General features: G+C 44.3%; 1 protein-coding gene across 1 annotated transcript in view; it reads left to right on the forward strand.

The window, feature by feature from the left end:
• Nucleotides 1–4,426, forward strand: part of antxr1a (ANTXR cell adhesion molecule 1a) — a 32,228-nt gene extending 27,802 nt beyond the window's left edge. The window contains exon 18 of the mRNA XM_080853033.1: nucleotides 3,680–4,426. Coding sequence (XP_080709159.1) covers nucleotides 3,680–4,108 — 429 coding nt within the window. The 3' untranslated portion in view covers nucleotides 4,109–4,426. The remainder of the gene's footprint in view (nucleotides 1–3,679) is intronic.
• Nucleotides 4,427–15,089: the final 10,663 nt, after the last annotated feature.

Genomic DNA, 15,089 nt, shown 5'->3' on the forward strand with positions numbered 1-15,089 from the left:
ATTATAATCCATGACCCTTTTTTATCAGTTTCAGCTTAATGCCACTCATGTTCCTCTCGCTATCCATTTAGTGTGTGTGCACTCACAAAAAGTTCAGTGTTACTGCACAGTCGTCTTTAAAAGGGAAACAAGGTGGCTTTGACTGGCTTAGCCATCCACTATTCCAGCCGATAAACACGTTGCTTCAGAAACACACAGAATGGCAGGTTGAAATGTGATGACCTGAAAAATCAACAACCTTTCACTAGACTCGTGGAATGCACCTTTAGGTCAAACCCTAAAATGGACACCCCACTGTGCGAGCATCCTCACTGCAGGTAACAGGCCATCTGAGACGCATGCCACAAGTCCTCCAGGCATGTTTTAGGAACCGCTACACCCCACCAAGGCACCACCTCTCTCTAGGAATAACAAAAACAGCCCAGAGATGGATATTCCAAATGCTGTTGTGTACAAGCCACTGTCCCCGCGCCAAACATGTTACAGCAGGAACATTTTTTATGGAGTTTGAAGTATGTCCCCTGTAGTCGTACTGGCTGAAGCGTTTTTTTAGAATGGCAACAGGCTGTGGAACACGTCTCTCATGCGAGGTGAAACGAAGCTCATCCCTGGCATGGCCACCGGTTCACGCTGGTCTTCTGCGTCTCTAATTCAATGAACTTATCATGACTCACGCTGCGGTTTCCACAAGGAAAATGTGAGATGTCTGACCTTTCTTGGTGGACCCTGGGCGACACACAGCCCCATATCCATAGGCAACAAGTTCACAAAACATTTCCATGGGAGGGGTGGCTGGTAACACAGAGTGGGCCTTGTTGACTATTTTCGTCTGATTGGTTTCTACTTACATGCCATTGTTATGACTAGTATGTGTGCGTTACTTATTTTGGATTTGACGGTGAGGAAGCAAAACAAAGGGGATAGACCACAGCTTGCACTAGAATGTTTCACTGAAGTAATCTGACTATGATGAAAACCATGGGTCACCAAATCATTTTTGATCTAAGCAATCGAAGCAACTGCATGAGATACTCTTTAGCTTTCATAAAACTGAAGCCAGGATTTAGTGATGGAAATCAGCTTGTAGTTGGCCAGAGGAGACATGAAACCTTTCCACAGAAAAACTCTCCCAAAGACAGAATAAGGAGTTTTTTTAAACACGCCTGAACTTTAAGAGGCTTCATGTAAACTAAGGCAAAGATTGTTAACATTTAATCTTATGGGCGAATGCAAAGGGTGTTGTCATTTATGGCTCTGAAAATGCACTGCATAAACTCCAACAACTACACCCTTCTTGCTTTGAACAAAAAGCCATAGTTTGGCATCGTTCCACCGTTAGCCTTGTGCTTGACTAACCTTGGCTTTGGGTGGTGGGTGGGAAGAACCCTTTCGTCAAAGTCAGTTTTGAGGCAAGATAAAATGCCGCACAAACAACGCAGATGTTTGTAATAAAGTCAATTCAGACAGAAAAGGATGCTGGGTAAGTGTGTGGTGATTTGACAAGTCGGCCTGCCAAAGGCTGAGATTCGACCATGGCTGGAAAAGTCGTTACAAAACTGGATGCAGCCTCTCTCTCTCTCTCTCTCTCTCTCTCTCTCTCCCTCTCTCTCTCTCTCTTTTTCTCTTTCTCTCTCTCTCCCTCTGTCTCTGTCTCTGTCTCTGTCTCTGTCTCTTTATCTCTTTCTCCCTTGCTCTCTCTCTCTCATCCTCTGGGCGTCATGGGAGACTAGGAAGCCCTTCCATCTCACTTGAAACTGTTTTTTTTCGGTTGGGAATATATCATGCTGGTGTTGAAAGTTGTGGTAAAGGCCTGAGGGTAGGAACTAGCACGCAGACAGAGGACTTCCTGTACTCCAGGGGTTAAAGCTCCATATGACTCTGAACCCTTACTTCCTCTCTGCTGGGGGTTAAATCCAAGCCCATGTGGATTCCTCACACTGGGGCCTGAAAAACAAGTGCGCAGTCAGCAACTTGCAGGGATCACGTCCAGAGCCAGGAGAGGCAGGAACAAAACATTCAGATGCAGAATCTGACCCAGTTTCTTTGACTCCGTCTTGTGAGTTGTGTAACGAGAAAAGTCCCCACTACAAAGTTGAATTATCTCCACAACAAACAAACAGTTCCTTAAGTGTAGATGTGGTGAGGGGGTAAAAGGGAACCAGGCGGGCCTGAGGACGAGGGAGCTATGGCATCTTGCGTGGTGGGATGCTTGGGAACATCAAAGCCTGGCGAATAGACTTTGTCCAGGCTTAATGAGCTTCCTGGCTCAGCCGCCTTCTAAGCCCATTAATTGTATGCAAACAACCAAGCGACACGGCCAAGATGAAAAGGAGGAGGTGTGGGTGGGCTTCATGAGGGCAAATGCAGAGGTTTTAAAGGGAGGGAAGACAAAGCACCCTCAGCACGAAGGGACATGGAGGAGACGGGTTATGCAACAGGCAGAGCGCAATGAAAAGAATGCAATCGTGAAAGAGAGAGTTGCAATATGGCCTGGCGGCTGGAAAATGAACCAGCATATAAAGAACTGCTGGCTTTATTCCCAGGTGCTCCACAAGTCAGGTACATTGCCTACATTTCCCCCTTTGTCTCTTTGGAGAGGAGGTTCCTTTCTCGCGTATTAGATTCAGAACTTCCTAGAACTGAAGAAAGATAGTTACTTTGCTTGTATTTTTGTTAGATCAGCAGGCCAAGCCTTGAATGAGGTAATGAAGTGTGGGAGCAAAGCCTTGTCTTCATAAACCTTAACTAACTAACAGGAGCCCAGAACTGCCCAGGACTCTAGCATTGCCCCTCAAGCATTGTGGGTAAACAAGGCTCCTCTGGTTGCAATTAAGTGTTCAAGTATGGGCATGTCTTTAATAGTTTCCTTAATATTACCACAGCCATGTTAGGTACTGAATCAACAGCAAAGGATAAGTAATGTGATGTGTTTCCTTGACTAAAAAGTTACACCATTTGGTGTGCAGAAATCAGTAGGAGAATCATGGTGAACCAGGATCTAACTTTAGATTGCGGAGCATAAATCAGAATGTTTTTTTTTTTTTGTTATTCGATGCACCAGTCTTTAAAATTGCTTGCATGAGATTCTATGCAGAAATGAGTTGAATCATGTCAAACTTATTTTTTATTATCAACAGCAGTATGAATAGTGTGGGTTGTGAGTTATGTATGTTGGAAGCAGCAAACAGTAAAGAATGTGTTATAAAAACCGCCTTCTCTGAACAACTGGTAAAGCAATTAGTTTGTTTATATGTAGCTGTGTATAACAGGAGGCATTTTTATGTGAATTGAGAATTCACCTGCATTGTTCCACAAAATAATGTATTATGTTCCCTCGAGTGGATAGTGTAGTCCCCCCCTTTGGCAACATTGGGTTTGTAAGAAAGATTAACTGTACAACACTTTGTTGAGTGTTCATCTGTTGAGGCTAACTAGTAATACAGATTGTGTTCAAACTAGTAATACAGATTGTATTCAACTGATTTCAGTACAATTTTATAAGCTGTGAATACTATGATTCGTTATACTTTCTTATGTATATGTGTGCTTACTTAAATATATGTGATTATAAATATACTATAATATTTGAAATTGAGTCATATACATTACAAATTTGATTTCATAATTTGAAGAGGTCTTTCTTCCCTCCATAACTGGTTCTGTTGTCCTTTCTCTGCAGGGTCGTTGCATAAACTTCACCCGGGTCAAATCAAACCCTCCGCCCCGCTACCCAGCCTTCAGGCAATACTCCACGCCCATCTACACCCCGCCGCAAGATGGCAGCCCGCCACCCCACCTCCAGACCATTCTGCCCCCTCCCTCTCACAGTCCTCCAGCATCACCGTCGTCCACCCTCCCCCCGCTGCCCTCCACTCCTCCCCCTTGCTCCACCCCCTCCCCTTTCTCCACCCCCCCTCCGACTACACCCCCGCCCTACACCCCGCCACCAACCCGTGCCCTGCCTTCGACCACATTATATCTCCCTCCGCCTGTGGGTCCTCCCTCACCTCCTGCATCGCCCACTGGATCCTTGCCTCCACTCCCACAAGCCCCTCCCCCTGGAAGAGCCCCTCCTCCTGACCGTCCACCGCCACGCCCTTCTCTGTAGAGCGGCTGTTGTGATTGGAGCGCAGAAGCTCTGCTTCCTGGAACTGATCAGTGGAACATGAAGTGAGACAGGTCATGCATATGTCCCTCCTCAGACTGCTCTTGTTTCCCTCAGAACCAGCTACAGTATGCTTGTCCATGTGGCCACGCCAATACAATACCATTCTGCATCACAACACCACATCTCTGTTTGGACAGACTAACAGAGAATCCATGCATTTGTCAGGCTTCAACCACAAAGCAAACAACCAAGCATTCAGACAGCGAGATCTAATTTCTTTTGTGATTTTCTTTTCATGACCACCGCCATTTTGTCACTTTGCAGTCACAAAGAATGAACTCAATCAACTTTACCTGGCTCTTGCCATTAAAGCTTGCCAATGGTCATTTCCACAGATCGAGAGGACGGACAAGACATTACCCGCTTGGCAACAATCTGCTAAATCTTTAAGACTTGAGGTTCCTGAGAACGAGGACTAAGAGAAAGAGTTTTAAGATTTACTATTTGTGAGATGCACATGTAAAGTTTACTCGTAAAGAGCACATATTTTGGAAATGGTCTTGGTGAAAGGTACGATGTACGGCTATCTTTCACCCTGGTGTACAGTTTCCACTCCGTATAACAAGCTGAAATTACGATTTCATCGATGGGGAGTTACTTTTTGCACAAGTCAGTTGTAAAGACCAAAAACTGGAAAAAGTGATGGAATGTGTCCATGCGCGTCAGCATAGACCATATTTGTTTGCAGAGACATTCTAGGTGTGGTTGTGTCAGACCTCCAACCTCTGGGACACACTTGCTAGAAAAGAGAAGACAATTAATTCTTACACATTCTTGACCTTGCATGTACCAAACAAGGATATGGTGATATAAGGATATTAAATTACAGTTTGATGCATACTTGGTCCAGCTTGGGTAGAACAGATTGTTGTGTAAAAAAAAAATCAATCAAGTAGATAAACAACAAAGGACATAACAAGGTTTGTGCAGGGATATGTTGAATTCAGGTTTAAGCAAATCATTTGCTCACAGATTAAATGTAACAAGTGCATGACTAAGTGTCCTTTTTTAGCATTCATAGAACATTTTTATACATTTTTATGAATATGTTTTGTATAAATATACCTTACTCTCTATGTATTTCAGTTTTTTTTAAATATTATTTGTTGTTTTCATGTCCGTGATGGTTTTTATATTTTACTACTCCAATACATGATTGTAAAATTGTGCATCCAATATGAGTTTGGGCTTGAACATGCTTGGGGGTATTCATGGGAGACGCTCCATAACCAAGAAGAGATTTCACAATGCTCGCACACATTGTTTTCAACTTTAGGTTGTGTATATTTTACACCAAAGTGTTTTAAACCGCTTTTGCCCTCCGGCATGAGTCTGGGCTCTTTTCATCTCCATTCTGTACCATTCATAAATGATTGCCTGTGCCAGCCAATTGCCAAACCTGTAGTTGTGCCAAGATGTGCTTGTTTATCTTTGTGCCTTGCCTTTCGAATCATTGTTGGTGTCATGGTTGCCGAGGCTTAAAGGAATCAAATGAATCTGTACCATTGCACAAGATGGAGAGCACCCCCCACACAGTCTGCTGTTTAATTCTGACCTCTGCAGTATTTGCTCGTTGCTGTTAATATTGTATCTGTTCATCTTATTTGTGCTGAGAAGTTGAACTGTACAGAGTGATGAAGAACTTCTCTGCAGTCGGGACGTGAACAGATTGTCTGATTTAAGAAAACAGAAAAGTGAGATTATTTTCCCCCTCCTCAGTGTTTTCAGTCTGAGCTCTGGCGAACATTCCTGGCCCTCTCTGTGTCCCCATCCCCATCTCATTTTTAGACCCTGAATTAAACACCATTCACACTTGAAAGTGTTTAACACGACTTTTCTTTATTTGAGCTTTCATCAGAAATGCACATCTATATAGAGAGAATCCCTCCATATACAGTTTACAACTTAGGACAAATAATGTAATTCTGGTCAGTGCCTGCATTTTTTGCTTGTGTGTGGTGCATACACACACACACGCACGCGCACACGCACACGCACACACGCACGCACGCACGCACGCACGCACGCACGCACGCACGCACGCACGCACGCACGCACGCACGCACGCACGCACGCACGCACGCACGCACGCACGCACGCACGCACGCACGCACGCACGCACACACACACACACACACACACACACACACACACACACACACACACACACACACACACACACACACACACACACACACACACACACACACACACACACACACACAGCTCTGCTTGTGTGACGCTGATTCACAGTCTTTGATGACTTGTTTGGTGGCTTTCCTGAATCCCCCTGCAGTGACAGACTGAGGTAAATCCTCCCAAACAACAAGTAATTCATGCCAGCTATTCTGGCTAGCATTTACAGGGAAACAGGAGACACATGTATGGAAAGCTGCCTCGCTGCTCCCTGGGAGATATCGTTAAACTACAGGCCTACTGAGATGTGTACAGCACTGTTTCTAAAGGTCATGTGAGAAGGAAGAGACTGCATTTAAACGCACATTTTTTATGTGTGTGTGTGTGTGTGTGTGTGTGTGTGTGTGTGTGTGTGTGTGTGTGTGAAGATAGACAGTAGAGAGCACAAGAACTGTGGAGTGGAGTTTCTATACTGTGTGTGTCTACATGGCTTTGCTCTTTCCTCCGCTGTCTTTTCCAAATGTGGAGGGAAGTGAGGAGATGTGTGCTCTGCTCCATCAGTGTCAGATGAATAGCTCTGACAGCAGGAAAGCATTCCACGCTGGGGGAGAGCTTACGGGCCCAGCCTTTGTTCCCTCTGCGTCAACCTCCAGACAACGCTTCACCGTCTGCCAGTCCGTCTGTCCGTCTATATCCGCCTCTCTAACTGGTAGGCCAACATCAACTTTTAGGGCTCAACACCATGGGATTATGGGAAGTGAAAATAGGCCACATTTCCTCCGCTCCATGTTTGAACCATCACATTAAACTTCCCATCTGTCCGTGCAGCTGGAGGCCTGGTAGGTGCTCAAGCGCTTCCTATGTCTGTGACGCCATTAGGAACTGGGCTTTGGCTGGGGCTCAGGGGATCGAACCTCTCATTCTTGGCGGGAGCTCTCAGGTCCGAGCGCTCCATTTTCTCTCCCTTTCTGCCTTTGGTTGTGATCTCCCTCATACTGCCACTTGTGTGCATATATTGACACGATACAGCCTCTTACTGCAGAAGCATGTCTGCTTAAAGGGTGAGGGAAACTGGTTTTGTCAGCTTCGAGTTGAGGAGTTATGTCTCTTGAAATTAGGTAGATGGTTAGTGTCCAATGATCATGTTATTTTGGGCTGTTAAATCCACGGCTTTGAATTTAATCGTGCACAGATGTCATTCTTGTACGGAGGTGAGAGAATTAACTTTTTTTTTTCTTTCTTATTTTTTTTACTTTGCACATGAGATTTCAATTTCAACAGACCTTTGTGCTTTTCAGCAACCTCATGCCTTCCAGTAGGCCACACCCCCTTCCCCAAATCCCAGTCCCGCGCTGTAGAAACGTTCAGCGGCCGATCCAAATGACATCAACACACTTTCCTCCTGACAAACAAGCTTTTGGAGGAGACATTTTCACCAACCGTTTAGGCTTGATTCACCAGTGCATTGGGTTATTCTGTTAAGAGAAGAAGTCAGCTGGAAAAGCAAAAGACTCCTCTGGCTCCGTTGTTTTAACAACTCAAATGTGATTTGACTCACATTTTCTTTCACAACACAGCTGCCTGACTCTACTCTGTTTTTTGGTGGGGTTTTTCTGCTCTGCAGATACGATGGAAGTTGAAAATAAAGTAAATTCTTCTTTTTTTTAAAAACAGTGGGTCAACGAGTTTGAAGGGGTGCAAAGCGAAATGGGCTCACTGAGTGAGTTTGACATTTCATCCGCATATGAAGACCAGTCCACTTCTCAAGTGTGCTGGGGGAAAGAGAATGGCCTCGCTAATAGCATCCAGATGGGCTGTGTGTTGAATTATGTCACATGCACAATAAGAATGAGCTATCTCGGAAAATATTAGAATCCAATCCAATCCCCAGGAAATGTAGAGAGGCTTAAAAAGAAGGGATGCCAGAACGAATTGTACATGACATAATTGAAACTTTTTCTTAACAGAAAGAATAAGGAGACATGATCTGCCTCTGCAATCTCTCTCTGCAATTAACCTCACACAAACTATGAGGTGGATGTATCTGTTTCGTTTCAAGGGATACCTCGAATGCAATGTGGAATTTTGGATGCAATGTGAAAAGCAATGCCATGGGAGATGATTTCTCCGCCTGACAAAATAATTTGTGCTGGACAGTCTACATATCAGCTTTCACACACATCCAGTCGTCATGCACTGGCAGTAGTTGTTATACTGTGGGCCCGAACTCTGTGACCCACAGATGTACTGTATTCATTCAAGGTTCAGAGGGTTGGTCCCTTGGGTATCAACTGTATCTCCTTATCAGCACTGTTAAAGAACCTGGAGACACTACACTACTCATGGAATCAGCTAGTTCAGTGTCTGGGTGGAGTTTGAATTTCTGCGCCTCAACCTTCACTAAACCCCTGAATTTTCCATCTCTGACAAAAATAGGAAGCACAGCAGTCGGATCACCTCGCATCACCGCATATCCTTTCGTAATAGACCCAAACATGAAAAAAACCTAAAAATCGAGAAATGTTTCTTCTGGCAGGAGTTTCTCTCGACAGTCTGGAGTTGTTCACTGCCAGGAGTGCAGCACCAGCGGGCCTTCCTCAGGTAGCCGAGGCCTCATCAATCTTCTCCACACCTTCATCGCCAACTCTGCTGCCTTCCTCTGGGCAAGCTGTGTTCCTGCAGACCAGCAGCCTGTTGCTGTGGCAACAGGAGCCAAGAGCACCCCCATCCCCCCCCCCCCCCACCTTGCGCCCCGTAACGGAGACCCACTGGACTTGATTTTCCCAACTGCGTGCATGTGTCGGTTTGACCCAATTTGCTCAAAAAGGGGACCGAAAACAGACGTCACCCTATGACTGAATGAGTTGGAGGGAGATCAACTTTCAAGCGACACAAAAGCATTACAAAATTAATTCCTTCTGCATGTGCGCATGCCCTATGGTGCAGTCAGACAGGAAAGTAAAGTCTGTGCAACTCTCAATGTCAAATTCCTGCCGGGAAAAACTATTTGAACTGTACAATTCCCAGTGGGCCCATCTTTATCCCTGCAATAGGCCTGAAAACACATGCATGCATGTGGATGCCAGCATTGTGCCGAGTTTGGTCATGGTCACAGACCCAATGCAGTGACTGACAGGCTGGCACCGACCAAGTCTCCTTGCAGGAATACCAGCATCCAGGAAGAGAATCATGTTGGCTGCAGTCCCTTTGGTTTCTGACCTACTTTTCTCTCCAGCCAATAAGATAATCGACAATCAGTGGCAACACAACCCGCTATTCAAAACTCCCACCACTGCTAAATAACTATTAAGGAGTAAAAGATGAAAAATACCTATGTTTTAGAAAGAGAGAGAGAGAGGGGGGGTGGGGGGGGGGGGAGGAGGGACTGATATTTTTCCACTATTCAACATGGTTTGGTCATCTCATCCACCCAAGGGGAATGGCGAAAAATCTCATATGCTGCTTTCACGAGCACCACAAAAGATTTGGTTTCTGATCTGGCTCCCGAGACAGGGAAAATAATTTTTGGTAAGTATGTTTGGTAGGGCAGGACTTCATTCCATGTCAAGTGGTTCAGTGCTGGGGAAGAACAGACCTCAGAGACATAGCCCTGGCTCATAACCACACTAAACTGGGATGAGTCAACACAGAGATGCAGAGCCAGCCCTAGCCTTTCTGGGGTCCTAGGCGTTTTTCCACATCCACATTGATGGCGTTCTGTACTATGAGAAACCATTTTAAATACAGAATTGGTTATATGCCTGTTGATGAGCCCCATTCCAACAGCTCTATTCATTTACATCATCATACAAAAAAAACACATTTATGATGATTTAGACAACAGGACACAACGGCAAAATAAAACTATTTTATTCCAGGCACAAAATTGTTCTATTTTTATGAGGCGGGCGTAATCTATCAGAGACAAAGGTCTTCTCATCTTAACCTGACGTATTCATGCTCTGGGTTTGTTGATATAATGTGACGGTAACGCGTTCTCCCTGGCTAGTCACGGGGCCTTAAGCCACCGTCTCGTTCGCCCACGCAGCGGGCTAAGCCTGCAGAGACTGGACCTTAAAACTGATCCCAAGACAGATTGTTTAAGGCTTCTTTAGGGTGAAGTTGTTTTCTCAAAGGGCGACAACAAACAGTATATCATGTTAATTGCCTTTCAGATGGCTCTTTTCAAACATAAGAATTAGAAGCCAACAAAAAAAGAATTACTTGACTCAAAGCACAAGACTAGCAACCAGCGAGCTGTGAGGAAACAAACAGATAAATGAGATGCATGCCACCGCGGAGACACGTCATGATAAAACTTATTTTAACTGCGCCAAATGTTGAGGCGGCACTGTAAACTTTATGGTACAACATATACCAGAAAGTGATATCAAAATGAACACACAAAGGAAAGTGACTCAAAGAGATGATGCAAGCTAAATCCACAGTTTACAAAGCTGACACCCTTTGCAGCAAGGCCATAAAACAAACCCTAATAAAGCCTTTGTTTACAAACAAGGACAAAGATTTCGATTTTTTTGCTTCTAGTTGATGGCACTTCTATGTCAAGTCTTGGTTTAAAACCGTTCTCTCTTCTTGAAATTAAAAGTCAACCATCCACCACCGAGAAACCAGACTGTCGAAAACACCCAGTAAGCACACGACAAAGGGCTGGCCAACGTTCTTATTTTCCTCTCTTTCAGTGTGAGAGTACACCTCCAGCTGCCTATGAAAATAGCTCTTTATTACACAGATGCTATGACAACCTAGCAGCGTCCTGCTTTACTGGAGCCGAGTGCTAGGAAAAAGCCAGTCCACCCCTTCATCTCCAACATTCGGATCCATTTTTATCAGTTTCATTGTATCAGGGTGGGGACCAGAGCATTCATTTCAGCTGATTAGATTGCGAACAATGGGAAAGGTAATATTTGACACCCTGGTTGGGAATGAAGAAACTCTGCTTATGAAGTGCCTTCTTAAATCATCTGTCAAACGTTCCACAGGAACACCCAAAAATGATCCTGAGTTTCCTAAAGAAGTGAACATCAAGATTTAAAACGAGAGACTGGGTTTCTACTGCATTATGTTCCAACGCAAGACTTTAAAAAGGCCACTGAGTGCTAGTAATGTCATCCCAGCACAAACATAAGAATTGGAAGCCAACAAACCCTGGGGGGGGGGGGGGGGGGGGGGGAGGAATTACGAGAGAACCTAAGTTCTGTACTAATCTCCCGAAGGACATTTCTTATAATTAAGTCAAATCTTCTATTATTTTCTATTGGCTAGCACATTGAATAGGAGGCCAGAAGAGGCCGATCACTGGTCACACATCTGCTGGTTTATAGCTCACAGACCACGAAATACTCTTTTATTCCACACATAAAGGACATTTTCTGTAAGACCAAAGCACTGATGACCGCCTGATAACAGCATCAATGTGGTCCGACTGTCAACACTGCACAGACACTGATCTTTATCCCATCTGTGTTTGCTTTGTCTGGAGGAGGTGGATCTTCACCGTTTGATCTCCTCTCCAGTGCACATCTTCTACACTCCTTTTGTCTGAGGGCGATGTAAATGTTATGTGCTAATGTCTCAGGACATCAAAACCAGCAGAGGTTCTTTTAGTCGGTTGTTCAAAGCTCTGCTTGTCCAAAGCGATTGCTTTGGCGCCAACCGCAGCAGCGCTGTTATGGCCTTGGGGGTGGCCTTACGATCTCCACTCTCCGGGCCACGCTGGCTGTTTGCCAGTGTTGTGTAGATGTCCAGGGGGCCTCTGTGGTGATCACCAGAGGCACCATCCATTTCCTCTCTGCCATGCTGGTGCTAAATGGATGTGTTTCATGAGGTCTGTTGCTGAGGAGCCGAGGCGAGGCACGGAACAAATTAACTAAATCCCCCTCAGCCTGACTAACCACACCTCCATGGCCAAGGCACGGGAAAATGGCCATCCATCTTTGCTGCAGTAACGAGGAGATTTAAGAAACTGGGAGTGCGCGCGCTGGGAGCAATTCCAGTGTTTGTCAATGTGGGCGGCCATTTTGGCTCTGGGTGGATGCATAAAGCCAGGTCTTGTTCTCCTGTATTTCCTGTGCAGCTATGCCAGGGCAATCATACTCTCCATTCAGGCTCTGGCCCGTTGACGTGGTTGCAAGGAAGTGCTCTAAGCCAGACATGGCAAAGACATAGTCCGCAATATTTTTAAAAGGCTGTAAGAAGTCTTTTTTAAATTTTGTATGTGTTTTGGCTGCTTGCGGTTTGTAAAAAACTTTTATTCCCTGTGCTGTAGTATTTTAAAACATGGTTTGATGCTTTTTTAACACATTTGTGTAGACTTTTAAGTAAAGCAAGTCGACACATTTGAATTGGATGATTTTTGATTCTACTTTCACTTAATGTTAATGCTCCGGAATGGCAGGATTCACCCAGTTTGAATCAAGTAGGGGTAGGGTTAAAACAAATATTTAATATACTAATAAACATGGAATGACCATAAAGCTAACCACATAGTGATTAAGGAGTTTGTCAATCAGTTCTTATTTGTGAAACATCTGCAGGAGAACAACCTACTACACAGCTAGCAAATAAAACGTTGAGACACACTCCGAGTAGTGCTTTTATTGCATCAGTTGTAATCATAAACAGGTTGTTATCCCCGACCAGAACATGGTTGCTGTTCCTGTAAATGGCTCACATAATCAAAAGTCATATTCAAGAGTCTATCCCATCCGACAGACCTTTCATGAAATCAATATCTACTCAATCTCGATTGCAGTTCTGACTCTCGACAGTCAAGGTATCATTCACACGGCCTCAGTCAGTGCAACTACATCTGTGATCGACTACATATAAAATGCATTTTTAAGTGACTTGTCAAAGAACAGCGGCTTACAGGTTGAGTTCATGATGGAGAAAAAAAGATAAATATAATGGAATGGGTTTTGATCGGAAGCGTGGATCTTGCACACGGTGTGGTGCACACCTGAACGGATTGCAGCCCATCATAAAATCATCCTTTTTGCACATTGCTCTGAATATAGTTTGCAAGCTTATGTAGAAATCCCCACCCGTCTCTCCCTACACATTTGAGCCCCTTCAAAATCAACCCTGCCCAGAATACCTTTGGTTGAGTACCAGTCTGGGATGTAGATGGTTCTTTTTTTGGTTTGTTTCTTACTAATCAGTTTCATGGCATATGGCTATTAGGGGCCCTTATTGTAACATTCACATTGGGATAACAAAGACCAGTTCAGAGCATACAAATAACTGCTTTAAAAAAATAATTAAAAATAAAGAATTCTAAATAATTTCGTAGTAAAATGTAGAGACAAGGATCAAAAGAGTCAACAGAATATAAAGCGATGGTCCCACTGTAACAAAATATAAATCGGTGGCAGAGTATGGGTAAACTTGGTGCGGGTCTTACGATATCAGTAACATACTTCATTAGATGTTGTTCTTCACTTGCAGTTTGGCGCCTCTCCTGTAAACGTGAGAGCCCACTCAAAGGACCGGTACCAAGGCATAAACCAAAAAAATGCACGCAACAAATCTACAAATAATGATTTTAACACGGAATAAATTACAGCAGAGCTATCCAACATTCCAAATGCAGACAACTACGCAGTAACAGTCAACACCAACCTCTCAAAGTAACTTCCTCAGACCCTAATAATGAATAAAAAACCTCCTGGTTTTTCACAAGAGGGACACATGATGTATGCAAACATGTACTAGATTCCTCTGGTACTATAACAGAGAAAGAATAGGCACCAGAGGTCTTCACTACTAACAGCAGCGAGTTAGGCCGAGGATACTCTGAACCAACAAGTCTAATCCGCTAATCACAAACGTCTGAGTCGTCTCTCAGATTACTGTCCTTCAGCGCCAAGTCAAAATCTCTCCCTCGATTCCGTGACCCAGTTTCATGTTGTGAGAGTCGTGACGCAATATTGGCGCACACAAGACCACAGCCTCCTCATCATTCCGAGTGTCAAGTGGTAACACGTCATGTATACAAGTATACACCGCACAGATCCCCAGCCTCGTTTGGGCGTCTACATCGACCAAACTGCCCCAGTCAACATCCTTCAATAATGACAAGACACCATTTTGTACTACTAAGCAGAACAAATTAAAAAAGAATTACAGCTTATACACTGTAGGCAGGATTTGATTATACAAGGTCACTGGCTGAACATTATCTCACACTCCAAAAACTTTACACACAAATGCCAAATGTCTTTCTTGTATGGGAAAATCCCATCACGCAACACCAGACACACACACGCTAGGACTGTGGGCAATATCTTTTTGGATATAATCTAAGCTTCTAGCTGCCTGATGTCTTCTTTTCAGAACCGCCACACCTCAGTCACCCAGAGGTCAAAGTCGAACACATCTTCCCCACCTTTATGTCTACATTCCCCAATGGATTAGTAACAGTCCAACACTCAGACTACACATAAATCTTACATTATTGCCCCTTAGCAGCACAGAATAATACCCCCTTTTGTCTTTTAGTCAACAACGACATCTATTCTGTCGTGAAAATATCCCCCTGGTAACATTCAAACACTAAAACCAAAAACCCAAGTCATCAAGAGTTCGAGCTGAACTCAGACTACGACATTAGTGACGGTATTACGTGAACGTTCCAAAGCCAGCATTCACTTTGGACATCCAGAGAGAGTTCCGGAAGAGTTGACATCTGGGTTAAAGAAGAAGTCCAGTTTTCCCAGGATAAGAGCAGCTACAAGCCAACCAAGTGTTTACCCATACCCTT

The sequence above is a fragment of the Sprattus sprattus genome (genome assembly GCF_963457725.1).
Source record: "Sprattus sprattus genome assembly, chromosome: 15".
NCBI lineage: Eukaryota > Metazoa > Chordata > Actinopteri > Clupeiformes > Clupeidae > Sprattus > Sprattus sprattus.